The sequence below is a fragment of the Podarcis pityusensis genome (genome assembly GCF_964106645.2).
Source record: "Podarcis pityusensis genome assembly, chromosome: 1".
In the NCBI taxonomy this organism is placed as follows: domain Eukaryota; kingdom Metazoa; phylum Chordata; class Lepidosauria; order Squamata; family Lacertidae; genus Podarcis; species Podarcis pityusensis.
The window spans coordinates 81,605,048-81,632,154 of NC_138028.1; the positions used below are offsets into that span (position 1 = coordinate 81,605,048).

General features: G+C 41.2%; 2 protein-coding genes across 6 annotated transcripts in view; one reads left to right on the forward strand and one right to left on the reverse strand.

The window, feature by feature from the left end:
• Positions 1–23,148, reverse strand: TKFC (triokinase and FMN cyclase). Of its 5 annotated transcripts, XM_081022125.1 has the most exons (20): positions 23,033–23,148; positions 22,399–22,496; positions 20,965–21,095; positions 13,717–13,906; positions 13,322–13,432; positions 13,061–13,242; positions 12,652–12,730; positions 11,411–11,500; positions 10,986–11,020; positions 10,830–10,914; positions 10,395–10,484; positions 9,550–9,666; positions 8,967–9,089; positions 7,721–7,858; positions 6,587–6,693; positions 2,897–3,000; positions 2,715–2,748; positions 1,728–1,817; positions 1,106–1,252; positions 1–219 (listed from the first exon to the last, which is right to left on the reverse strand). In XM_081022125.1, the coding sequence occupies exons 4-20, from the start codon at positions 13,820–13,822 to the stop codon at positions 178–180; spliced, it is 1,680 nt and encodes a 559-aa protein (XP_080878251.1). In that variant the 5' UTR covers positions 13,823–13,906; positions 20,965–21,095; positions 22,399–22,496; positions 23,033–23,148; the 3' UTR covers positions 1–177. The 5 variants fall into 5 exon arrangements, with proteins under 5 accessions (XP_080878251.1, XP_080878249.1, XP_080878250.1 ...); XM_081022123.1 differs by lacking the exon at positions 20,965–21,095; XM_081022124.1 differs by lacking the exon at positions 23,033–23,148 and having other exon boundaries at positions 22,399–22,694.
• DDB1 (damage specific DNA binding protein 1) overlaps positions 23,005–27,107 on the forward strand; it is a 24,597-nt gene continuing 20,494 nt past the window's right edge. The window contains exons 1-4 of the mRNA XM_081021945.1: positions 23,005–23,141; positions 23,354–23,502; positions 24,689–24,805; positions 26,342–26,563. Of these exons, the coding sequence (XP_080878071.1) occupies positions 23,081–23,141; positions 23,354–23,502; positions 24,689–24,805; positions 26,342–26,563 (549 nt within the window). The 5' untranslated portion in view covers positions 23,005–23,080. The remainder of the gene's footprint in view (positions 23,142–23,353; positions 23,503–24,688; positions 24,806–26,341; positions 26,564–27,107) is intronic.

A 27,107-nucleotide genomic window follows, 5' to 3' on the forward strand; every position in this document is an offset into this window, starting at 1 on the left:
TCCAAAGATAGGACTCTTTATTACAGCCAAATTTAATAAAGTACAAAGTAATGATCTCAAAACTAAGAATATAAAGCACTTATGTACTTATGCACGGGGTTACAGAAACACCAGAAACTATTCACTGCAAGGATGCTCTTGAGCCTGAAGTATTAGAAGCAAGGTACTATAAGAACATTATGTTGCCATTCTGAAGCTACTTCGAGTCAATGGAGAGCCCTGCACAGGAGAGGAATGGTGATACAACATTTTAGCAAGTCTTGAATTATGAGCTGAATCAAAGGAAGAAGGTATCACTGCACCCAGGACCCCTCCCAACAAGCTTTTGCCAGTCAGGATGGGCAGTCAAGAGCAAGAAGCTAGTCACATCATTGTAAGAGTTCTATCCACATCATCAGGCCATATAAACTGAAATTGACCGCACAGAGTACTGCAATGGGCACCTCAACTAGAGTTGCAGTAACAGTGACATCCAAGGCACTACAGAGCTGCGTGATTTTATCCCCAAAGCATTGTGCAAATTGCTCACAGCATGCTGCCAAAGGTTCCAGAGGCCCATCTGCTACTTCTGGTACAACCATACTCTGAGACACTCAAAACAATTCTGCTGCATGGCTCTTCGAGGATACAATAGAGGCAGCAGAATAATCTCCCAGCCTGCTTCACTACAATTCAGGTCCAGGGTACCTCAGGGATCGCCTGAACCTTTATCTGAGATCAGCAGCAGGAGTGTTCCCTGAGTTGGTGAGGCTCATTTGACAACAATGAGAAACCAAACCTTTAGTGTCTTTGGCCCAGTCCTTTGGAATACTCTGCTAAGAGAGTTTCAGGAGGGACCTTCTGTGCCATCTTCTAAATGCCTGCTGAAAACCTTTTTATTTCGCCAGGCTTATGCAGACAATTAAGAGTTCATCCTCCACCGTGGTTTATTTATGCTTGTTTTTAACTTCTTTTTCTTTCAAATTAGTTTTTATATTTGCTTTTTAAATGTAGCTTTTATCTTTTAAATGTTGTAAATCGCTTTGAAATGTTTTGTGATTTAGTGGTATATACTTTTATAAATATATACAATAAATTAATCACCACTAAATTAAATTGTTTTAACCTGCAATCCTTCCATCACTGCACGAAGAATAGCTGCAGCTGCTACAGCACCAGGGTCTGGCCGATTTAGGCGGGATGAGCCAATGTAACTGGCCCTGCCTGCAGCTGCTTCCATATGTTTTGTAGACTCAGCAGCAGCCTCTGCCTCCTGCAGAAAAAAGCAAGACATTATAAGAGGAGAAACAGATACCTATGTGCTCACCATTTGCAAGGAATTAAGAGTAGATAGATACCACCAAAAGCTTTCATATGCTTCTAAATTTGAAACCATAAGCCCTCATCTGGACACTAGTCCTCCCCATTTATGTTGTGATGTGATGCCTTTTAGTCCTAATGCTGCGAACAAACCACTTTAGGATTTTGCCTAATGATTTTAAGTGTTTGGTAATTTTTCAGATTGCAGATGGACTACTAGTGAAATTGATACTGTATGACTGATAATAAAGACTTATGCTGATTAGACAATATGAGAATGTACAGAACTACAGATACGGGACATATACTACATATCTATAGCCTGAGAAAACTTGCTTATAGTACCCTGCTCTCATCTTCCTAAATGATGCAAAAGGGTTTTGTTTGGTTTTTTACACTTTGGGTTGTAGGTACATTAACATACTCACTTCTACAGCTTTGGTCAGAACCTTCAGTGGATTAGTCTGTGGGTTCTTCAGGGCTCTGAGCTGCTCAGCAGCAGCACAGAGTGAATCCAGCTAGCAAAGAGACAAAGAATAATTAAGAGGACAATAGCTCTATCAGGGCTAGTTATGGACAGTCATTATCTTGACAGGGATAGTCTCCTATCTGAACCTTGAACACCTGGAAATGTTTGCTGAAACTGAATGTTATGGGAAATATTCCATACATTCTGGACAAGGCAAGTTAATGTTGGTAACTATTGTTTAGATAAATTGTGCTAACTAACACTACACTAATTTGCTAGTGTCAAGTGTCTGGCATGTGCAGATGTGTGAAGCATTCTAAAGTAACCATAGTTAAGACTGTAAGCCATGACTTCTAAGTAAAGCCAAAAAATAAGTGGTGTCACTTTTGCCTTGAGCTAGCTCCATGGCAGAAGAAGAAATTTCAGGTGCTTCTCCTGATTTCTTTCCCTTCTCATTCCGCTCTTATCACAATATGGGATAGCATGACACTGCTCATACCTTCCTGAATTTTGTGTTTTTGCATTCATGGTATCCCATCTGACCATGTCTGAGAGTACCCATTTTCTTCGAGCACAGACCCTCCTTTCTCCATACTTCACATCAAAGCAAGAGTAACAACCTTCCATGGCTGTTCCTTGAAATACAATGACTCAAGTGTGTCCTTCTATGACAAAACACAAGTGAGGCAGCATGGCAGTGGAGCAACCCTCAGAAGTGTTATAACACCCCAGAAACAAACTGTCTCCAAAAATTCAAAGCCATACCTTTGGAATTTTTGCATCTATGCTGGTATTTACAGTAAATCTGAATTAACAAGGCAACAACTCAAGCATGGCATTGTGTAGATATCCCCTAAAGTTAGTTCCTGGGACACTGTAGATATGCAGCAAATATCTGGAATGGAAGTGGCCTTAATGAAGGACAGTGCTAGGGCATATTACTCACCATAGTTCTGTCTCCAGGTGCAGCTCCTCCATACCTGTCAGATGAATACAGTTAGTAGTGTAGGTTTCACATGTGTATCCCTCTCACTGTAGAGACAGTCTCACTCATATAGCAAGGATGGAAATAGCAAGGGAACACATGTAATAATTACTCTGCTGTAGTTATGTAAGGGTCACACTCACCGCATCATGGCATCAATACCAGCATCCACGGCCGCTGACCAAGTTGCCAATTCATCATCAGTCCTTAGGGGCTGAGCAGCTGCTGTTAGAAACAGTCCATAGAGCTGTAAGAAAACAAAGTGGTTTCATCTCTGATAAAGTCTAGGGTAATAATACAATAATCAAATGCAGTATTTCTCTTTAGCATGTTACAATTCCCACCTTATCTACTCCTACAGCTTGAGGCAGAAAATCGTTTAAAATGCAATAAAATCTAACAAAATAAGATGAATGGAACTTCTTTTTAGCAAAAAGCGTCTTAAGAAAGAACCTTTTAATAAAGTTTCCATAGTCAAGGTAGTCTAAGAGCTATCAGATCAAAATCAGAATTCAGTGGCCCTAGTAAAACAAATTATTACAGCCCACCCTAGTTCCAAGGTCTATGGCACATCTTTTCTATCTGCATATCTGCCATGTTGGAAGACTAACTAACCACAAAGGCACCCACTGAGTATCAGACAAAAGGGGATATAAACCTGTGTCTCCATTGTCCAACACCATTGCTTCATGAATTCCCTTTGTGACAGCTTTTGACCTCTAAACACAACAGAATGAGATGGACTAGAGTCCTGAGGTAGTAAAATGGACTGTAGCACTTCTGACTGTAGGCAAGAGATCACATTTGTGCATTATCCTCTACACTAAAAACATTTTGTAAGTAGAAATTAGCCTAACCGTACTCCTTTTATCTGGGACGCAGGTGGCGCTGTGGGTTAAACCACAGAGCCTAGGACTTGCTGATCAGAAGGTCGGCGGTTCAAATCCCCGTGACCGGGTGAGCTCCTGTTGCTCGGTCCCAGCTCCTGCCAACCTAGCAGTTCGAAAGCATGTCAAAGTGCAAGTAGATAAATAGGTACCGCTCCGGCAGGAAGGTAAAAACGGCGTTTCCGTGTGCTGCTTTGGTTCGCCAGAAGCGGCTTAGTCATGCTGGCCACATGACCCGGAAGCTGTACGCCGGCTCCCTCGGCCAATAAAGTGAGATGAGCGCCGCAACCCCCGAGTCGGCCACGACTGGTCAGGGGTCCCTTTACCTTTTTACTCCTTTTATGTTAGAACTTCTTTCCAAAATGTGCCCCACCTCCAAAGTAGCATAGTCTATTCTACTACAACTGTCTGTTGCATGAATAGACTACATTTAAATTTCTCAGTGGAAATAGTTTCAGTGTATTTTGGAACTACTACATGCATACAAGTTTGCTCCAATTTAGTAAAAGCTTTAATTTTTAAGTTATGAGAATATGCCGGTTCTGTATATTAGATATTAAAATTCAAAAACTTAATTTCTCAGCAAAAGAGCATTTATTGATGAGAAAGGGATACAGTATTGCACTCTAAAGAGTTGCTTGTTGTAGGGCTAGTTTAAGTCTCACAACTAGGAAGCTCCCAGTTTCTCCATGTGAAAGTGTTTGAAATATTCTGATCATCTAGAGAAAAATTTAACACTGTTTGAAAGAGAGAGGTTTCAGAATGAGACAGGTTTAACAGTGGTTAAGAAAGTTAAATACCTGGGGATTAACATGACAGCAAAAAATGGGAACTTATTTAAAGATAACTATGAAAAATGTTGGTCTGAAGTGAAAAAAGACTTAGAAATTTGGTCAAATTTGAAGCTTTCACTGCTAGGCCGTATTGCTGCGATAAAAATGAATGTATTGCCTAGAATGTTGTTTTTGTTTCAAACTTTGCAGATCGTGGACAAAATGCATTGTTTCAAGAGGTGGCAGAAAGATATTTCTAAATTTGTCTGGCAGGGCAAGAAACCCAGAATAAAATTTAAAATACTAACGGATGCAAAGGAAAGAGGTGGATTTGCCCTGCCAGACCTCAAACTTTATTATGAATCAGCAGCTTTTTGCTGGTTGAAAGAATGGCTACTTCTTGAAAACACTGACATTTTGGACCTAGAAGGTTTCAACAATGTATTTGGATGGCATGCATATTTATGGTATGATAAGGTCAAAGCACATAAAGCATTTAAAAACCACATTGTCAGGAAAGCGCTGTTTAATGTTTGGATAAGATATAAGGATTTGTTAGAAAATAAAACCCCAAGGTGGCTGTCACCAATGGAAGCAAAAGCCTTGAAAAAGGTTAATATGGAGGTCAAAGGGCCGAAATATTGGGAAATTTTGGAACAAGACGGAGATAGATTGAAATTGCAGAGCTTTGAAAAACTAAAAAACAAAGTGCGAGACTGGCTTCATTATTATCAGATAATGGAGGCATTTAAATTGGACAGGAAAATTGGCTTCCAGGTGGAAAGATCAAAATTAGAAACAGAACTGTTAGAACCCAAAACTAAGAATTTGTCAAGAATGTATAACTTGCTGCTGAAATGGAATACTCAGGATGAAACGGTAAAATCGGCTATGATTAAATGGGCACAGGACATTGGACATAACATCATGTTTGCTGACTGGGAACAGTTGTGGACCACAGGTATGAAATTTACGGCATGTAATGCCTTAAGAGAGAATATTATGAAAATGATATACAGGTGGTACATAACCCCAGTCAAGCTTGCAAAAATTTATCACTTGCCCGATAATAAATGTTGGAAATGTAAAGAAACTGAAGGTACATTTTTTCACCTTTGGTGGACGTGCCCAAAGATTAAGGTTTTCTGGGAAATGATATATAATGAATTAAAAAAGGTATTTAAGTATACCTTCCCTAAGAAACCAGAGGCCTTTCTCCTGGGCATAGTCGGCCAAATGGTGTTAAAAAAGGATAGAACTTTCTTTATGTATGCAACAACAGCAGCAAGAATACTCATCGCAAAGTATTGGAAGACACAAGAACTTCCCACGCTGGAGGAATGGCAGATGAAACTTATGGACTATATGGAATTGGCGGAAATGACTGGCAGAATCCGTGACCAGGGAGAAGAGTCGATGGAGGAAGATTGGAAGAAATTCAAAGACTATCTTCAGAAACATTGCAAAATTAAAGAATGTTAGAGTGATGTTGGACTGAAAATAAGTGGTTTCCAGCCGTACAGGTTAAAGTTAATGATAGACTAAGATTAAAGATTAGGATTAAAGATGTTTAAAGAAATGGAAATTTGATATTAAGAGGGAAAATTTTAATGTTATATGATACTAAAACTAAAGATCAGGTTTAAAGAAGTTGAAGTTATATATTTCAATATCTTATTAAAGCTAAAGATTGGGATTAAAAAAGTGGAAAAGAAATTGCTGGACAAACAATTTGAATTGGAATACAAAAGAGGGAGGTATGAGGAAGTCCAGAAAATAAGTAACTAAAAAACGGAAATGGAAAAGAGATACGGTTTTTTAATTATGTTTTTTGTTCTTTTATTGTTGAATCTTGTTTTTTTTTTGTGTTTTTGTTATCTTTTTTTTTTGGAGATATGTATTGTGTATGCTTTTCTTTTCTTTCTTTGTTGTTCAAAACTTTAATAAAAATTATTTTAAAAAAATATATATTCTGATCATCTCCCACCCCGTATCCTAACATGAGCCACATTTTTTGAGAATATGTGTCAGCAGTAAAAATGCTTATTTGCTACTTTTTCCTAACTGTTGCTCCTTCTCCCACTACACACACAAATTCTAGTAGTACCAATCACCCTTACATAAGAGCAAGGAACAACCTTAAACAGGTTATCCAAATTCTTCTAACACTCACCGCCCCCGAAGAACCCCCCATCTTCTCCAGCAGTAACTTTGCTAGGGCAGAGAGCAGCTGAGAGGGGTACAGTGGTAGAGGTTTTGACTCCACCCATTCCTGGATTGCTGAGGAAACAACACTCACTGGTTAAAATTGACAATCTCTCATCTGGCTAGGGCCCCTCCAGATTGGTGTTCATTGCAGGTGTATTCTGCAATGTGTTTTTAAACACGGTAATAGTGCATAAATGGCGGATTTATGCTGCTGTGATGCTTCTCCAATGCTACCACATTACTGATGTCTGGAGAGGCTATCATGCAACAAAGAAGAACAAAAATGAACATTTTAAACATTTGTTAAAAAGAGCTACAGGTTTTCAGCACAGGGTATGCACTGATTGGAACTGAAGCAGTATGACCATCCCAAAGCTTGGGACAACTCTATTAGGATCAAGAACACAAATAATCATGAATATACAATAAAAAGGATGTCTGGAGGGGCCCTCACTAATTTTGCAATACTGCAGATATGTCTCAATTAGTATGGCAATCTGAAGCATCAAGGGAAAAGATCTCAACAACCTTTTTCAGTCAGAGTACATAGTTTTCCCACACCAACACCTTTTTATCATATTCAATCTATGGCATCTCTTAAGAGTCCTTTAGCAGCAGGAAGATTCAGAAAGGCATTTTACGTAGGCCACCAAGCCTACTGTTTCCTCCTGAACCGGAACAAATTTACTACCTTTCAGCATATTCTTTGCTCTATTTTAGCTTAACAATATTATTATTATTATTATGGTATTTTAATTTATTGCCCACCCTTCAACACCCTGGGATGATTTACAACAAATTAAAGTGCAACATTAAAAACATTTAAAATAACCTACAATCAAAAATACGGCCCAGAGGCTTCATATAGATGTTAAATAGCATAGGGCATAAGATGGAACCCTGTGGATTCCAACACACTTTTTATCAACATATCATCAAACAGCATATATAATCCATCCAGCTCATATTCTCTGTTCTTCAGAAAAGTAGTACACCAGTGTCTTTATTCATTTAACTTACAACCCCAAGTCTATAATGGAACACAAGCAGAGGTTATGTGCTCCAAAAATAGCAAGGGAGCTGTCGGAAGAGCACTAACCTCTGGCAGCTCGTGCATGTGTGCTGCCACAGTCTCCATCACCTGCGGCCCGATCTAGATCATTGAGCTCCTCTTGTAGGTTCAGCAGTGTGTTGCACACCTTCTCTAGAACTGCTCTCATGTAGGGGGTGGCTGGTGCTAAATGAAATGGGAATAGCTATTTCATTTCAATAGTGGTAAGGCTCCTAGTTTCACATTTTGTCTTACAGAGCAAGTACTGATGTTGCTATGCATTTCCCTTTCATATAATGTGTGAGTGTAAGGGTAAACTCTATCCAAACATATCACTTTATTAGCAGGCTATTTCAGTTCATGCTGGATTTTTCACCACTTGTTTACTCAGCACCTGATGAAACAGCTGAAAATCTGTAATGATTCAGCTGAAGAGTTCTGTATTTGAAATGAATAAAGTAATATGAAACATTCTGCATGTGATATTTGATCTATGATGGCCCAGTCATGTGTATAAGTCACTTTATGCTGAAGTCCTCATGAATATACATGGATTAACTGGTGCAGAAACAGAAAGGCAAGCTCACAGATAAACACATCCAATTGCTTGCATATGCAGAAAGAAACGCTACAAATACTACTACCTAGGAATGTATTATCATTAACTTACAGATGGAGAAACTGGGGTATAAAAGGATTTTTGTTTTCTATGTCATACAGATAATGAGAGAACAAGAGTGAAGCAAAACAGAAGCCAACATTTCTGGCAAAAAGGCATTTACTGTCCTGACCAGCCTTTTGCTCATCCAGGACTCATTGCTTCAAACAGGACACAATGGCTCCTGTTGGTGCTGCTTGTGTCTCCATATTACTTTCACTCTCAATGCTTCTTGAGAGAAGGGAATTCTGCCATCAAAAAGCCAGAATCACAGTCTCAGCAGACACTTTATTATTTATTATTATTTTTATTTATTTATTATTAAAGGAGCAGTTCAAACCACTGCAGCATTTTGTCCATATTAATCACAATTAACTATAATCACTACACCGATGGACCCGAATTGGTCTTGTGTTCCCACAGTGATGTTGTGGCCCTCTACTTTGCTAATAGTCTTCTGTTTCACCTGCCAGGAGTACGCTTTCAGTACGTTTGATTTGTGCCACTTTCAGTGTTTCCCTGCCAACTTTCACAAGGCAGCATACAAACCTGCTGTAGCTTTTACAATTGAAACTATACCATGAATCTGGCAAGAAATTTCTGAGAGACAGAGAGAGATGATGTTTCAGCCTGTACCTCTAAATGGAAAAGACTCCTCTTCCTCCTCTTCCTTGGGTGCTACTGACTCTCTCACTCTTTTCTGGCCTGACACATGCACCTTGGCAGGTTGTGACCACGCAACAGCTGTAGTGTCGGAATCTAGAATTTGGAATACAAGACTGTGATATACAATTGCTGATAATTTCACAACGCCATTGGTTCATATCCATGAAGTCATTAACACATGGACTCTTGAAAATCATCAGCATTTTTCTTAGCAGAAGCCACAAAAGTCTGGTTATGAACCCCAAATAACCAAGCCCAACATAACAGAATTGGGCAGTCTGACAGCTTGTAGCAAGCTGGAGACATTCGGTCAAACTGTCAGGAAATGCTGCCATTTGGCTCAAGGGAAATAATGTAATTTGTATTATCTATTTTATCTGTATTGGAAAGAGAATATACTCATTATCAGGAAGGAAATGAGCCTCCAACACGTAATACATATTTTCAAGATATATACCACATACACACACATCCCACACACCCTCCTCAATTAAGTCACAACTTATTTTCAAGTTGCAAATTTGAGAAGAAAACTGGTATCTCAAGAACTCACCAATGAGAGTCAACAGCTCATCATCTACAAGCAAAAGAGTAAGGGAGACACCTGCCATTTCCAGTGCAGTCATAAAGGAGCCAACAAAAACTCGGGCAATATGGATGCCCCTGCTCTCTGTAGTGATGAAGCAAGAGAAACTAAGAAGCATGATTAGGAACATTACATCTCTGCCAGGGTGGAGCCAGATGGATTTATGAAAGGTATTGTGCATTTTTTTCCTGAACATCTGTGTGATCCTCTGATAAAGGTTCTTCCCAATATATCCCCGTCTTGCAGAACATGGCATATTGATGTCCCACAGTGATATAATGTTTGGTGGAGATACACCAAATTAAGCTTCAACGTTCTGCTGTCATATCTGGAACTGTGAAGCTACTGTCCCCAGTAGCTGATTGGTGCCCTGTTTTTTTAGTGTGTGATTTATTTCATTATATTTCAAGCCATTTGTTCTATGTTTTCTTTTTCTTTCTTTTTTTACACACTGCACCTACTCTTAGCTTGTGGCATACTAGTCTGGACAGCATGTGCTCTACTGCTGAATCATCCCGCCTTGGGTGTTGGAAAAGATGAGTTTTTCTAAAGCTGATCTAATAAGTAAAATGTGATGAGCTTTATCAAACAACTACATATAATCTGCATTGTAAGTATTCTAAACTTCTAGGCATCACTCTAAACATTAAATGCTAGTTTTGCACAATTAAGCATGCTCCAAATTCTGTTTTCACCTCAGGCAATCTGGTATTTTACAGGCCTCATTTATGTAATTTTGCATAGTTTTTAATTTTACACAGTGCAGAATTAGACAATCTCACTTAACCAATTTTCTAACAAGGGAAACTTACCAAGACAACGCACAGCAGACCCAGCCACTACACTTAATTCAAGGTAGGATAACCCACCCAAATTGTTCACCATCAAGACTACAGAAGCACCTGAAAGCCAAAACAAAGTAAGATTGAAGACTAATCTGCACACTATACTTAATATGCAAAAGGTGATATAAAAATCTTCTGCGTGGCTATTTCTCCACATCTGGGCTAACATCTGGATCTACTGATCAATGACTGCCCAATCACACAGTAAATCTCCATTCCAGCAATTGCTGATATTGTAATAGAAACTCGCTACATGACGTGATTTTACAAGCATTTTTGTATATATTGTACTGTATATATATTACAGCTCAGATATAGAAAAATAGCCACAGAAAAAAATATTCCCAGATTCCTCAGAGTAGAAGGAATATTATATAGGCCAGCCTCAAAATTGTTACTCACCAGACCTGAGTCGCACACGTGAAGCATTGGAGTGACTGGTCATGTGATCCAGCATTATTTTGACAACCTGATCTGCTGATGTTATCTGTGAAGAGGACATGTGTAAGGGGGCAGGGTTGTACTTCTTCATTAGCAAAAAGGTGACAGGCTACTTACCTTCATCCTGCGCACACCTGCTTCACCATGGATTCCTACAGAAAGCAAGATAGCAGATATCAGTTATGGCACCTGCCATGACTATCTTCTTTCTAAATAGAAGATGACTGAGTTTAAGGGCAGTAATTGATGAAATCCTAGTCAGGCTAGTCAGTGATATATAGCCAGTGAACTCAAGCTACACACAAAAGAAAAATAGTAGAAGAACATATCTGTGCCCTTTAGTGTCTGACTGATAATGGATACCCATGAATCATAGGCGATAGTGCCTCAGACTGACTCCTATGCCTGCAATGATGGAATGGAACTGGTCACAACTAATAACTCAGAGCATGGACAGAGTCCCAAAGCAAACAGCATGCAGTCCCAAAGAGACAATGCTCATGAGGACATTCTAAAGAAGTAGATGGAAACACATTCCTCACCTAAGCCTAGCTCAAGTTCATCATCAGCAAGCTGGAAAGTAGGTCTAGATCCAGGAACACTGCAGGGGGTTAGACTAACTCCAAGGGTGCCTGTGCAAAAATAAAATGCCACCTTCCATACAGATGTTTCAGCATCAGTACAAGAAAATAGACAAAAGTGTATGTTCTGCTTATGCCCTGGGTTACAATGCACAACTCTAAATGATACTACAGTGGTGCCTTGCAAGACGAAATTAATTTGTTCCGCGAGTTTTGTCGTCTTGCGATTTTTTTCGTCTTGCGAAGCACGGTGTCGGGAAAGTTTTGGAAAAGCTTCAAAAATCACCAAAGTCTTTGAAAACCTCAAAAAAGGCTACCACACCGTGTTCTATGAGTTGCTCCTCGAAGTCAAGTCGCAACTGTATTAACTGTGTTAAGAAAAAGGAAACAAACTTGCAAGACGTTTCCGTCTTGCGAAGCAAGCCCATAGCGAAAATCGTCTTGCGAAGCAGCTCAAAAAACAAAAAACCCTTTCGTCTAGCGAGTTTTTTGTCTTGCGAGGCATTCGTCTTGCAAGGTACCACTGTACAATATTGCAATGTAGTTTTGGATTAAAAGGTGCACTCTTGAGGATCACCTGCTAATTACAGAAACATTATTTGTTCATATTAATTAAACTTATATCAAGCTATCAATGGCTGCTAATCATGATAGCTATTTTACCTGCATTATCAGAGGCAGCATGTTTCTGAATACCAGTTATTAGAGATCATGAGTAGTAGTGTCTTATTGCACCTCTGTTCTGCTTATGGAATTCCCAAAGGCATCTGGTTGGGAACTTAGGGACCACATAGCTGGACAGATAGGTCTTTGATCTGACCCATCAGTGCTCTTCTCAAGTTCTTATACCTCACCTTTTCCTCCAATGACCTGAAGGTGGTGTATATGGTTCTCCCCATTTAATCCTCACAACAATCCTGTGTGGGAGGTTAAACTAGGCGATGGTGAATGCTGAGTCCAAATCTTATACACTAACCACAAAGGTTCAGCCAACCAAATTGGGGCTCTCTTTCTTTTAGGGATCTTTAATTTTAAATCTTCAATACATTCACTGCATGTCAAAACCATAAGCCCTATAAAAGACAGCATAATAAATTTAGCCAGCATGCCCTTGCTAGACTGCTTGATTTGCCAAGTGTCAAAGAATAATGTAGCCTTTGGCCAGATGCTTATCCCCCAAAGAGAGCTACTTAAACACTTACCCATTGAGTGTGCAACAGCAGTAACCTTGCGAGCAATTGCACTCAGACCACAACCTGCCTCAGACAGAGCCCCAGCTACCTAAACATAAACAACTGTAAGGAAAAATGTTGCTTTGATTTCTCAACAAAAGGATTACAGCAGATTAGCATACATTCCTTCATGTCATACTACAGGGACAAAGCCAGGTGTGTCAGGACTAAAGGAGAAGAATGGCTGTGTGAAGAATCATGCTTCTTTGTGGCTAGGAGTTCAGGCACAATATGCAGGGAGGAATGCCTATGGGCACCTTACACTCTACAACATTCTTAGGCCTCAAAGCATTATTTGCACTTTGGTAATACTACTGTACAGTGGGGTCCTGAGTCAATGACAATGTTGGTTCTGAATTTGGGAATGGATGATTCCTACCTTGTGTATTAACACTGTGCCACATAGTCCTCTCCTGCCAGCCTTCTTCTGTTTGGTAAAGGCACAGTCGTCACCAATAACCACCATCTCCACAGAAGCCCCTTCTGCCCGTGCTTGTTCCAATGCCAGCCCAAAGTTCAGACGGTCCCCAGTATAGTTCTTCACTATTAGCAGTGTCCCAACTACAGAAGAGAGATGGTTTGAATTCTGTGATATTCCTCCCTCAAGAGAGATGTTCATCTACCAAAAATGATGCCATACCTGCACCAGCTTGCCTCACAGCCCGAATTGCTGCTAAAATGCTACCCACTGCAGGTGAAGTGAATACTGGACCAGCTACCACTCCAGTGAGCATTCCCTTCCCGATGTACCCTAAGGAAAGAAGACAGGCATGGCGGTATTGCATCTGCTTTGGGAGCATCTTGCTCACACTCTAGTTCTGTGGCTGTTTATCTTAACTCCAATAACTGAATCCTACAGCTGCCAGGAGAACTGTGGCACAAAAGTTTTCAGTTCATGATGTCCAGAAAGATGGAATCACAGGATGTCCTCTTCTCTTTGTATTCATGAAATGCCAGTGTCAAGTGAAGTGAGGGAAACCAGATTGAAACTCTCTCCCCCAGACTCAAAGCTCCCATAACTTTGATCTCACTAACCTGCATGTGCAGGCTCATGTCCTGAACCACCTCCAGAAATAAGTGCCACTTTGCCCCGCAGATTCTCCAAGTCAGCACGTAATGCCACTCTGTGTCCATGCAGCATCTGGAGATGAGGATTACAAGCCACTGTTCCAGCCAATGCATCGTCTGCACAACCCAGAATTGTGTTCACTAGCTTCTTTGAACCCTAGAATAGGAAAACATCACAAAATTTTCTCATATGCACAGCCTTCCACATGGAGGTAGTTTCTAGTTCATGACTGTCCAACCAGCTTCAGACACTACAAGTGCTTATAAGCAATTGTACCAGTGATTCATGATTTTGTTGTAATATCTGAAAAAAGAATTATTGCAAGAGACACATGCAAGCTGTGTATAATGCTTGAGCCCATGCATTTCCCATGTCGAACACCTCTGAATAGCAGAGTGAAAAGGCAGAACACAAAAGTAACTAGCACACACATTCATTAGTATTTGCAATACCACCTGATATTGCTTTCAAAAAATATGAAGGATGGGGTCATTCAGTTTCCATGCTTTCTGTCATGCCACAGACAATCATTACATTGGTAGAATTTGTTAGCCGTCCACGAAAAAACTGTTCCTCCACATTAGCAGAAAGAGCAGCAGCTGTGAATCAAAACTGAGTTTTATGTAACAATGAAAGCATAATTTTGACACGTTCACTCTTTGTCTAAAGTTGTACCCAATATATTTTCCATTTAACTTTTTGAGACTTCCAGCCTGCTTTATCCTAAAGCATTATTATTACATCGACTTCCACAAACGTCACCAGGTGCACAAATGCAACAAAAACAGCTAAAAACACAGAATATAACAGATAAATTTAAAAACAATACTAATTAGACAGCCAAACATGCAGATAGCAGGTGTCTGTCATAGCCTGACAGGAATTCTGTTCCACAGAACAGAGGCAGACACACCAGTTACTGTGCTTCGGAGGTCTTTTTTTTTTTTTTTTTTAAAGCAATTTATTGGGTTTTACAATAGAAGTAAACATAATAAACAATATAACATTTGTCTTAACATAGTTTCACATTTTCTTTGGACTTCCTCACATCTCCCGCTCCCACTTTCATCGTTATAACATTTTGTCAGCAATTTATCATCTTATTTAAATTCTTATATCCCTTCTATATTTCATAATCTTATAATTCTCGAAAGGAGTTAAATTTTCACAGTCTTACTTATTTTCTTAAAAACTTCTAAATTTAGTGGTGCTCAGTTATTTTAGTCTAGCATCTTATTTAGCATTCACTCAAATTACAATGCTTTTGTAAATAATTCTTAAATTTCTTCCAATCCTCCTCAATCCTCTCTTCTCCCAGGTCACGAATTCTGCCGGTCATTTCAGCCAGTTCCATGTAGTCTATCAGTTGCATCTGCCATTCTTCCAGTGTGGGTAGATCTTGAGTTTTCCAGTGTTTTGCGAGAAGTATCCTTGCTGCTGTTGTTGCATACATAAAAAATGTCTGGTCCTTCTTTGCCACCCCTTGGCCGACAATACCCAAAAGGAAAGCCTCTGGTTTCTTAGTGAAGGTATATTTAAATACCTTTTTCAATTCATTATAAATCATTTCCCAGAACGCCTTCACTTTAGGGCAAGTCCACCAGAGGTGGAAGAACGTTCCCTCACACTCTTTACATTTCCAACACTTATTATCAGACAGGTGGTAAATTTTTGCAAGTTTGACTGGGGTCATATACCATCTATAAATCATTTTCATTACATTTTCTTTCAGAGCGTTACATGCAGTAAATTTCAATCCATTACTCCACAACCTCTCCCAGTCCTCAAACATGATATTATACCCAATGTCCTGTGCCCACCTTATCATAGCCGATTTAACCGTTTCATCTTGTGTATTCCATTTCAACAGCAAGTTATACATCCTTGAAAGTACCTTAATCTTTGGTTCTAACAATTCTGTTTCTAGTTTCGATTTCTCCACCTGGAACCCTAGTTTCTTATCATTTTTAAAAACTTCTTTAATCTGAGCGTAATGTAACCAATCTCGCACTTTGTCTTTCATTTTCTCCAAACTCTGCAATTTCCAATTGTCTCCATCCTTTTCTAGTATTTCCCAATATTTTGGCCATTTAGCCTCCATATTGGGTCTTTTTCGGGCCTTAGCTTCCAGAGGTGAAAGCCACCTTGGTGTTTTATTTTCCAGCAAGTCTTTATATTTTGTCCAGACATTAAACAGTGATTTTCTGACAACATGGTTCTTAAAGGCCTTATTTGCTTTAACCTTGTCATACCATAAATATGCATGCCATCCAAAAGCATTGTTAAACCCTTCCAGATCTAACACATCAGTGTCTTCAAGAAGTAGCCAGTCTTTTAGCCAGCAGAACGCTGCGGCTTCATAATACAACTTTAAGTCTGGCAGGGCAAAGCCCCCTCTTTGTTTTGCATCAGTTAATATCTTAAACTTAATTCTGGGCTTTTTGCCCTGCCAGACAAACTTAGAAATGTCTCTCTGCCACTTCTGAAAGCACTCCGTTTTGTCCAGAACCTGAAGTGTTTGAAATAAAAACAACATCCTTGGCAATACATTCATCTTAATAGCAGCAATTCGGCCTAACAAAGAAAGTTTCAATTTTGACCAACTATCTAAGTCTCTCTTAATTTCTGTCCAGCATTTTTCATAGTTGTCCTTAAATAGACTTAGATTTTTTGCTGTTATGTTTACCCCTAGGTATTTTACTTTTTTAACCACATTAAGTTCCGTCTCATTCTGAAACCGTTCTGACTCTGTATCAGTCAAATTTTTCCCCAAAACCTTAGTTTTCTGTTTATTTAATTTAAATCCAGCCACCCGACCAAAGTCATTAATCAGTTGTAATACTCTTTTCGTACTGGGCTCTGGCTTCTGCAGGGTCAAAACCAGGTCATCTGCGAAAGCTTTTAATTTATATTGTTTCTGACCGACCTGAATTCCTTCCACCAACCGATCCCCTCTAATCATGTTCAATAGCACTTCCAGAACCGAAATGAATAACAAAGGGGAGATAGGGCAACCTTGTCGTGTCCCTTTTTCAATTTTGAACTCTTCTGTAACCACATTATTAACTATCAATTTAGCTTTCTGTTCTGAATATATCGCCTCAATCCCATTCTCAAAACCCCGTCCCACTCCCATCTCTTTTAAATTTCCCATCATAAATTTCCAGGAGATATTGTCAAAGGCCTTCTCCGCGTCTATAAAAATTAAAACTGCTTTTGTATTTATATCTGTTTGCAAAAGTTCCAAAATGTCAATAATGTTCCTTGTATTAGCAAACAGATGTCTACCTGGGAGAAAGCCGGCCTGGTCCTTATGAATTACTTCATTTAGAACTTTTTTAAATCTACTTGCCAAAATGTCTGCAAATATTTTGTAATCCACATTTAAAAGGGAGATGGGACGGTAGTTCTTAAGTTGTGTCTTTTCAGCTTCCGACTTTGGTATTAATGTGATGAACGCTTCCTTCCACGACTCCGGTGCCCTCTTCCCCTCCATAATTTCATTGCTGACCTCCATCAAAGGTTGTATCAAATAGTCTTTTAATGTCTTATAGTACTTGGAGGTCAGCCCATCTGGCCCTGGAGATTTGCCGAGTTGCATGTTCTGGATGGCTTGTTCAATCTCCTGTCGTGTTATTTTAGAATTCAGGATTGTCCTATTTTCTTGTGACAATTTAGATAGTCCATTTTTTGCCAAAAATTGTTTAATCTCAACATCGTCTTGCGGCCCTTGGGTGTATAGTTTTTTGAAATATCTCTGGAAACACTTTCTAATGTCCACTGGATTCTGAATGTTTTTTCCATCAACCTCTAAGTTTGTAACCGTATTTAATCTTTGTCTTCTCTTCAACTGCCAAGCTAGCAGTTTTCCACATTTATTCGCCGACTCAAACGTTTTTTGTTTCATTAATTTAACCTTCCATTCAATTTCCTGATTTATCAATTTAGAATATTGTGTTTGATAAAGTTTAATTTCTCTCAGAGTTGGCTGTGACTTCGGATTCACTCTTAATTTCTTCTCTAATTCTTTTATTTTATCCAAGATCTTATCTTTTTTCTCATTTTGTGTTCTTTTCTTTACTGCATTCTGTTGTATCAAGAATCCCCTCATTACAGCTTTACTTGCGTCCCAGACGATTCTTTTTTCCACCGTAGTATTCATATTTATCTCAAAGTAATCCTTCAAAACTTTTTGGGCCTTCTTGGTAATTTCCTGATCTCTGAACAAATTGTCATTCATCTTCCATCTAAAGGATCCAGTTGGTAGTAGTGTCATATCCATCTTTACTGCATTATGGTCGGAACAGGTCTTTGGGCAGATTTCCACTTTTCTGACCTTAGGTGCCAGGCCTCTAGAAATCCATATTTGGTCGATTCTTGTCCAGGTCAGTTGGGCTTCAGAAAAGAATGTTCCCTCTCTTCCTAGTGGGTTCTTTGTCCTCCAAATGTCAATCAAATCCATATTGTCAGTCATTTCAAAAAAGGTTTTAGGTAGTCTGCCGTCTTTTGTAACATTTTGACTTTGTGACTTGTCCATGTTAGTTGATACGACCCCATTCATATCTCCCATCATTATGATGTTGTTGTAATCCAGATAGTCCAGCATTGTCTCCTGCAACTTCTTGTAAAATTCCGATTTCCCTTCATTAGGTGCATAAATTCCTAATATCAACAGTTTCTCTCCTTGATATTGTATCTCAATAGCCAAAATTCTTCCATGTTCATCTTTAAATAAGAATTTAGGTGACAGGCTCTCTTTTGCATATATCACCACGCCTCTCTTCTTAACTTTGTCCGACGATACAAATTCCTGGCCCAATCTTTTATTTATTAACACTTTTCTGTGGAGCCTCGTCACATGTGTTTCTTGTAAACAGATAATGTCCAATTGTTCTTTTTTTAATATGTGAAATATTTTCTTCCTTTTTTCCGGAATGTTACAACCATTAATATTCCAACTCAGCAATTGCAGAGACATCCTGGATCAATCTGGTTATTTCTCCAGGGGTGGTATCTTCTCTGAATCTTCAGGTTCCCCAGGTGCTGGTGTTAATGCTGGCGTTGCCCCAGGCCCAGAGGGTAATTCAATTCCTTTTTGAAGGTCCTCTCCGTATGTAGCCAAAAATTTGTCTCTCTCTTCCAATGTTCTAACTTTGACCTTTCTCCCTCTAAAGGTAAAAGATATTCCTTGGGGAAATTCCCACCTGAATGGAATTGCGTTGCTCCTTAGTAGTTTAGCAAGTTCAGAATAGGCGGCTCTAAGATCCAGCAGTTGTCTTGGAATATCTTTATAAATTTCAATTCTTCTATCCAAAACCTCCAGTGACTTTCCGTAATGTAGGCCCAAAATCTTATCCCTTTCCTCCTTTGATCTCAATGTTATCAAACAGTCTCTGGGCCTCTCCTTCTTTATGAATCTTCCAAGTCTGAAAGCTGACACAATTTTAAAGTCCTTTTCTTCCAAATTCCAGAACTTGGAGAATTCTTTAGTCAAAAACTCAGTTAGATTTCCTTCTTCTGCCTCTTGTAATGATCTAATCCTCAAATTATTCTCACGATTTCGCAGTTCTATCATAGAAAGATAAATCTGATGTTCCCCAACTTGTTTAGTGAGTGGTCTTACCTCTTGCTCAAAATTTTCCAATTTTTGTCTGGTGTCCTCAGCCAATTTCCGATTTTCTGCTGAGGCCTCCGTTAACTGTCCAATTGCTTGTGTATTCTGTACCACTTGTATGGTTAATTTATTTAGACATTCTGTATTTTTATCAATCTTTGCTGATTGCACATCTACTTTCTTGTCCAAAGCTTCCAATTTTTCAAAGATTTTGTCTAGAACAGAAACAGATACTCCTGAGGCCATATCTTCCAATTGTAACTGCTCTGCTTCACCCTCTCCCTCTTTTGCCTGTGACAAGGCAACTTCTTCAACTTCTACTTCTGAGGGCAAAGTAGGTACAGATGATCTACGTGTCTGCGAGGCTGAGGTTAGAGTTGTTAAAGTTGTTTGTCTAACTCTCCCTCTTTTTCTTGTGCCACTCATTCCAACGTTATCTATCAGTCAAGGTCACACTGAGTTATTCCCATGGGAATGGAAAGGCCCAGAGCAAGCAAACAACAAGGGAATCGAAAGTAAATGTACATGTAAAGTCACTGTTTTAATCCAATCCTCTAGAGGGAGCTTAAAATGTCTTTCAGAGTCTAATTTAATATCCAAGAACCTTCAGATACAAATGTTTAGCAGAGTTTATAAATGGTCACTTTGTTACAGACAGTGCTTATTTGTCTCCAAAAAGAATGTTTCAAATTTAAAAGGTCTCAATACCCTCAGATTGTTGCAAGTTCCAATATACAGTATCCAAATCTGCAGTACTGACAGCTCAATCTCTCAATGCTCAGGCAGCTCCTGACTCTGGGTTTCACCTTCTAATTTGTAATCCAATAAAAGGAGGAAAGTCAAGTGCAAGTAATAATTCCAAATCTTTAACTTAAAGTCTTTACTTTAAATTGCAAGTTCAGTAGATGCTTGGATCTGTAAAGTTTAAAATCTCTTTCTTTCAGCCTCCACTCCTCCAGCTAGTTGCTTTTTTCAAGTTCAATGGCTGCGGAAGACGGACTTCCTGTTTCCACGTCTCTCCGCTTTCAGCCAAGTTCAAGCCAATTAAGATTTTTCGTTTAAAATCTCTAATTTCAAGTGATTCAGTCTTTTACTCACGAATAAGTTGCTTTTCATCCGAATCCGTAATTTGACAGGAAAAGGGATCAGCGCTCACCGGCAGCAGCAGCGCGGCTTCGCTCCACAGACTGTGAAGCAGCTCTCAGCGCCGCAACCCCCCTCCACGCTCCGGAGCCCCTTACGGGGTTCCTTTCGCGTTTGGAGGGTCGCTCAAGGCGCCCACCGAGCCTCAAGACCCCAGGCTCTTGCTGCCTGGGGTTTTCCGAAGTGGGTCTCCGCTTCGCCGTAGCGGACGACCCGTTGTCTGCGGAGCCTCCTCTCCCGTTCAGAAGAGGACCGCCATTGCCGTTCGCGCCGCCCCCGGAAGTTTGTGCTTCGGAGGTCTTTAGAACATGAAGGCGAAGTAGGTAACAGTATGTTAGTCATTCAACAGTATTGTAATTTAGTAGTCATTTGGTCACCTGTAGCAACAAATAACTAATTCCAGGTCATCAAGAGCTGGTCATGCAACTGCAACAGTATTAGTCTGTGACAACATCACCTGACACTTCTCATATTCCCTCCTAGTCCTAAAGAGTTGCAGACTCTTAATGGTTGAGAAATATCCACATCCAGTCTTCAGAATGTTATAGATGCTGCACTTGCTTTTTTGGTTTTTCTTTTAGCTTGGGGCTAGAAAGAAGAACAAAACCATGTGTGCAGCTTTCCTAGTGTTGCTTCATGTTTGTGCAGGTGGCTCATTCTAGAGCAATATCTGGTAGCCACTTCTAAGGCCAGAAGGAAGGTAAAAGGGTTTCTTTATGAAGTCTCCACAACATTTTTATGTAACAGACCCTGTAGAAGTAGATATTTCCCTGTAACTCCTGGGTCTTAGACTTAATCTTCTGAAATCATATATACTATGGGCCCCAAAGTCACATCCAGGTAATGCAAAATGGCTCAAATGGTCACAGCGGAGACATAACCCACCAAAAGAAAATGAGGAATTGACAATTTGCTGCCCAGGGAGATGTGTCTGGCTTCCTCCATGCTCACTTTTAGGCACCAGGTCAAACTCCTGTTGTTAAACTTTAAGCAAACATTTGGCATGGGTAGTAGCCGAGTTTGGACTCTGGTCCTGATTTTCTGCTTCAGTGCATTTAATTATCTGCTGAGTCTTCTGACTGCATTATTAATTGATAATTATTAGCCAGTGTGCCCTTCAGAGCTATACAAGTGGGAGCTGCCACAAAATGTTGCAGTGTAGAATATCCCTTTTCAGAGTTTCAGCCAGCTATGCCTTCTTTCAGGATATTCAATCTCCCTGTTTTTCTGTCTCCCCCCATCAGTGGGATTCTGTGGCCACTAATCACATGCTCAGTCCTTCAGTCCTCATTGAGTTGTTTAGTTTCCCATCACCCCAATATATTTTCTACTTCTGCAAAGCTTCAGGTCCCCACCCCAAGCATTCCGACACCTCTTTTGTTAGCTCCATTGGCTTCACAGTTATTTTGACTGGGCTTCTAACACTATATATACTTGCTTTATTATTTCTTTGTACCCTAAGCTGTCCTGAATATTCCTGAGTGAACACAAAGGCAGAATACAAACATTGCAAGGGACCGATACAAAGAGACTGACGTTTGATTCCCAAGTCACAAGTTGCCCTATTTCGGATGCTTTACCTCAGTCCGCAGGGCTTCAGAGACTTAATGGAAGGGACTCTTTCTCTTGCTTTCCAGTGATCGCACAAACACAGCTGACCAAAACCAATTCTCTGCTCTGACTGAGGCAGAAACAGTGCAAGGGCAGCAGTGCTGGATCTGAAGCACAGTTTTCTAGCCCAAGTCCCAAACTCAGCCATAGGCTTCATGGGTCAGTTGGGGCCACGCTCAGGCTAGCGCCTACCTCACAGGGGTTTGAAGAGGAGTGGGACAGAAACGCAATAACATCCCTTCCCTCCGCCTCACGGAGACCAGACGTTTCTGGGTCTCACCTGCATGCTGCCCCTCTGGAGCTGCGACTCCGGGCTACCAAGCTCAGCAGGATGCTCCGAGAGCCGGCGGCCGAGGCGAGGAGGGACACCTCCTGCTCCTGAGGGAGAGAGAGAGACGGCGGCTGCTCAGGGGCGAGAGGCGAAGTCGCTTCTGGCCACCGTGTGGCTGTCACTACTGCCTTTACGCGCCTCCCTTTTCGAAGGCGAGAGAGACTTCGCCCTGCAATCCAAACTCCGCCTGGCTCACAGCATCAGCCACGCGCGCCCTGCCTGACAAGGGGGGGGGGGAGAAGCCGATTGGCCGAGGGCAGCGCGAGCTCCGGCAGTTGGCGGTAGCGCGCAGGGCCCGTCACGCTCCGCACGGAGTCAGACGGGAGGGGGTGGGGGAAGTCTCCCCGCCTCCTTTTCTTTTTTTTCGGAGGAGAGTGGTAAGGTTTACACCCCTCTGACCGGAAGAGGGCGCTGCCACTGCCGCGCGCGCCTCAGCAGCCCCTCTCGTCAAATTTCCCGTGGTGCCCGGCGCGGCGCGCGGGCGCTCTGGCGCTTTCTCTCGGTTGCCGGAGGTGGTTGGTGGCCTTTGGAGACTGTGCTGCCCAGCGCTTCCCCTCCCCGTCCTCCTCCTCCTCCTCCTCACCCCGTCGCCTTCCGCGGGTCTTCAGCAGCCCCGCTCCCCGATACCGCCATGTCGTGCAACTACGTGGTGACGGCACAGAAGCCCACGGCCGTCAACAGCTGCGTCACCGGTAATGGCGGGAGGGGGGTGCCGTGGGAAAAAAGCGGGGGGAGGGGAGGCGCGGGCGGAAGAAGTCGGTTAGGGGGCGGTTAACGGCCCGCGGTGCGTGGAGGGGAAGCCCAAAGCGAGGAGGGCCGCGTGGAGGGGGAGGATCGGCGGCGGCGGGAGGAGCAGCTTCCCCTGCGGCCCCGGCAACTTCGCAATGTTTTGTCTCGGGCCCAGGACACTTCACCTCCGCGGAGGACCTGAACTTGCTCATCGCCAAGAACACCCGCCTGGAGATCTATGTGGTCACTGCGGAAGGGCTGCGGCCCGTCAAGGAGGTGGGCATGTATGGCAAGATCGCCGTCATGGAGCTCTTCCGGCCCAAGGTGAGCTTTGCTCTTAGGGACGAGCTGCGGGCGAATTTTGCACCCAGAGTCTTTTGCTTGTGTCCTGGAGCTGGATGGCCGCAACCAAATACTGTCCCGGCATCGGGGTCCACATGACCTTCTCCTTGCAGCTGTTTGTTTGGCTGGCTTGTACCAGCTGTTCAGAGTTGGTGCTTAGTATGCACCTTTTAATAGGCTCTGCATCTCCCCATTGTGCAGTGTTACTACTAGCTACAACAACTTAAAATTCAGAATTAAAAACAGCCAAAACAGAGGGGCCCCTGCCTGCTAGCTGTTTGAACTGCATGTTTTCTTATATTCCAATAATACGTGGGAAGAGTTGTTTCAGTTCTGCTTTGAGGGTGCCTTTGAAAAGCATGTTTGCTTTTATGGTATGACTGTGTCCTCACAACTAGTGACTAGGCTGAATTTGGTACGTAAGGGTGATGTGCTCAATGCCACTTTGCCATGAGCTGATGTGCATTCATGTTTGGTCCATTCATGTTTAATATAGTTGTGATTGGACTTTGAAGAGTGCTATTTCCAAAGTGGCTTCCTTTTCATTGCTGCTGAGGAGATCAGTCCTGGGAACTCATTCCACCTTCGACTGATCTCTGGAGGGAGGAGATAGATCTGGCTCTGCCAGCCTGTCAGAGGCTTCAGCAACTACCCTGACTCTACCTAGCCTTCCAGCTAGCCCCAGTAACTCCCTGTTAAAAGAGCAATGCCTTGTGGAACATTGTGGAGCATTTGGGGCAAGATGGATGTCATCCATTAACTGAAGTTTTCTAGGAACCTTCAGAAATGGTGATTGAGTTTTTAATGGTCTTTCTAATTCACCATGCATCTACCTGGCATCCAAATAAAATTGACAGAACTACACTTTGAATTTCAGGAGGTGCTCAGGCTAAAGTCAGTGCAGCTGTTGTCCATCATAGAAAGAAGAAATGCTAAATGGAAAACAAACCACACAATGAAGAGTTTTCAAAGCATTAGTTTACATCACAAGTTTTTTATTTGTATTATAAATTGTAAACTGTTTTGTGTTTCTGTGGGAAAAGTGGAGTGTAAATCTTCTAAATAAATGAAAGGTTAAATATGTTCTCTGGTCCAAGGTGTGGTTGAGGAGGCTTTTTCAGTTGAATCCTTTTTGGCAAGACTTTCTAATTGTATTGTTTCTCCTAAGGGGGAGAGCAAGGATTTGCTCTTTATTCTGACAGCAAAATATAATGCCTGCATCCTTGAATACAAACAAAGTGGGGAGAGCATTGACATTATCACCCGAGCCCATGGCAATGTGCAGGTAAGCGGGGAGATTGACTTAGGACTGCTTAACATTGTTGTGTATTTTTGTGTAACTATAGCCTATATTCCAAAAAGCTAATAGTCCATGTTCAACCTAAGGAACAATGCCGTTCAGGTAACCATTCTTGTTGTGCTACATCTAACAATCTGCTGGGTAGATAACTGAACAGGCCATCTCCTCAGCACTTTTCCGTTGGGGTTTGAGTCTTGATCTCCTTCTACCGATTTACTGTTACAGTGTATTTTCTTTTGATGACTGTCATGTGCTTGTAGCTCTGCTTGTTTACAGCACCACTTGTATAATGTTCATATTTATTTGACTCTTTTTACTCATCCAGCTTTTCATGCTGTCCAAAATCAAGCATACATTTTGCTGTCTGATCCCAAAAGTCATTATGAACCTGCGCTCTATGACTGAATTCTGTCCTGCAGAAAGCTGATATTTGCACAGTGATGAGTACGTGCAGGAGGGGAAATAGGGGTAGGGCTGTGGCTGTTGCCTTCATTCTGTGCTTGTGGACTTTTTGAAGGTATCTGGTTGGCCACTCATTGGAGCTGGAGAAGGGGGCCAGGGATCATGCCAACACTTGTGTTGTGCTTCTGAGGCTGTCTGAACTCCTTTTCAACTGCTGGGAGAACTGGGACTTGTTTTTGTCATGCTCTGATATGGAGGCATTTGGAGCAGCTTAGACACACACCACAACTTTGTTTTTTGCAGTCTTCGGATAAGGACTAGACCAAGTGAAAAATGAATAGAAGATTTTAGCTGCAGTTCATTCATTTTCAGCTTTTTATTCTTGTTATAAAAAAGCACGCTTAGACATTCCATTGCTGCACCCATAACCTAGGTTTAAGGTGTCATTTAGCTTCTAGCTTTCATAGCTTAGTTTCTAACACTGGAAGCCTTCATTGGCCTCCTCAAATCTTTCAAATCGATATGAGAAAGGGGGGCTTAGTGAAAATTGCCTCCTACTGGGTCAAAGATGCCTCTGCTGGATCAACAAGCCACCTGTGAATGGAAAGACAGCACAGAAATACAGCCCAGTATTTCTTTACAGCATGAGGACAGTCTTTACGAGGAGCTGTCATACAGCAGAAGATTCTGCTTGTGTTAAAGGGCAAAGAGCAGACTGGTACTTTTTTCAAATACAGCTAATACAGGGGTAACACAATACAGAATTGGAAAGTATGGACTGAGCATGCACAAACTTACTATATAAAGCATCTAGTTTAACAATGAAAGGCAGAACCCATCATTCATTTGTCACATATTTAAACTGGCAATATTTGTTTGACACTGATTATAAGGCATAGGAATACCAACAGAGAAAATATTAGCGCTGGTAGAAACAGGGTACAGCTGAACAGTGTATGTTGTAGGAAAAACTTTTTCAAACTTGAAGTAGAAGAAATCACTAGCTAGTGTACAAAAGCCAATTTGATAGATTTCAGAGGGCTCCATCCTGCACATTTCACTGAAACTGCAACATCAGACATGAAGCTTGCTGAAATGGTTTTCCCTGTTTTCTTCTAGGATCGAATTGGTCGTCCCTCAGAGACAGGTATAATTGGTATAATTGACCCAGAGTGCAGGATGATAGGACTGCGACTCTATGATGGCCTCTTCAAGGTCATTCCTCTGGAACGGGAAAATAAGGAATTAAAGGCGTTTAACATACGATTGGAGGAGCTGCAGGTCATTGATGTCAAGTTCCTGTATGGGTGCCAGCCTCCAACCATCTGTTTCGTTTACCAGGTACCAATATTGGGTCTGTGTGTTGTAATGGAAATTGCTGGCAGAGCAAGTGGTGGCCAGTAGTCTCGGAACACTTTTTGATTCAGGGCTATTGCTAATGTCTAGGTTTTTGTATCTGTCAAAGCACACTTGTAAAAAGCAAAACATTTTGTGTGTGTTTGTGATATTTCACAGTTTTTATTATTTGTAGACTGCAAAACTTGTCCCTTTTTATATCGGTATTCTGTTTTCTGCATTACATAATATGATATCATTATCTGTTTTCTGCATTACATCGTATGATATCATCAACTGAATGGCCTGCTTATGTGACAATCCTGCTTTAAAAGCTTTTAATCATGATATTTCTTTTTCCTGTATCAAGTTGGCTTGCTTTATTGTTTTTCAGGCACTTTCTATTCATCTGGGGGTAGGGAGATCCATCTGTGAGACATAACTCCCATCACATGGGTTATTCATAAAATAGCAAGATCTGACAGTATTAATATTTCCAGCTTAGTATAACGATGTTGCTGCCCTATTTCCCAGTGAACCATGCATTCTT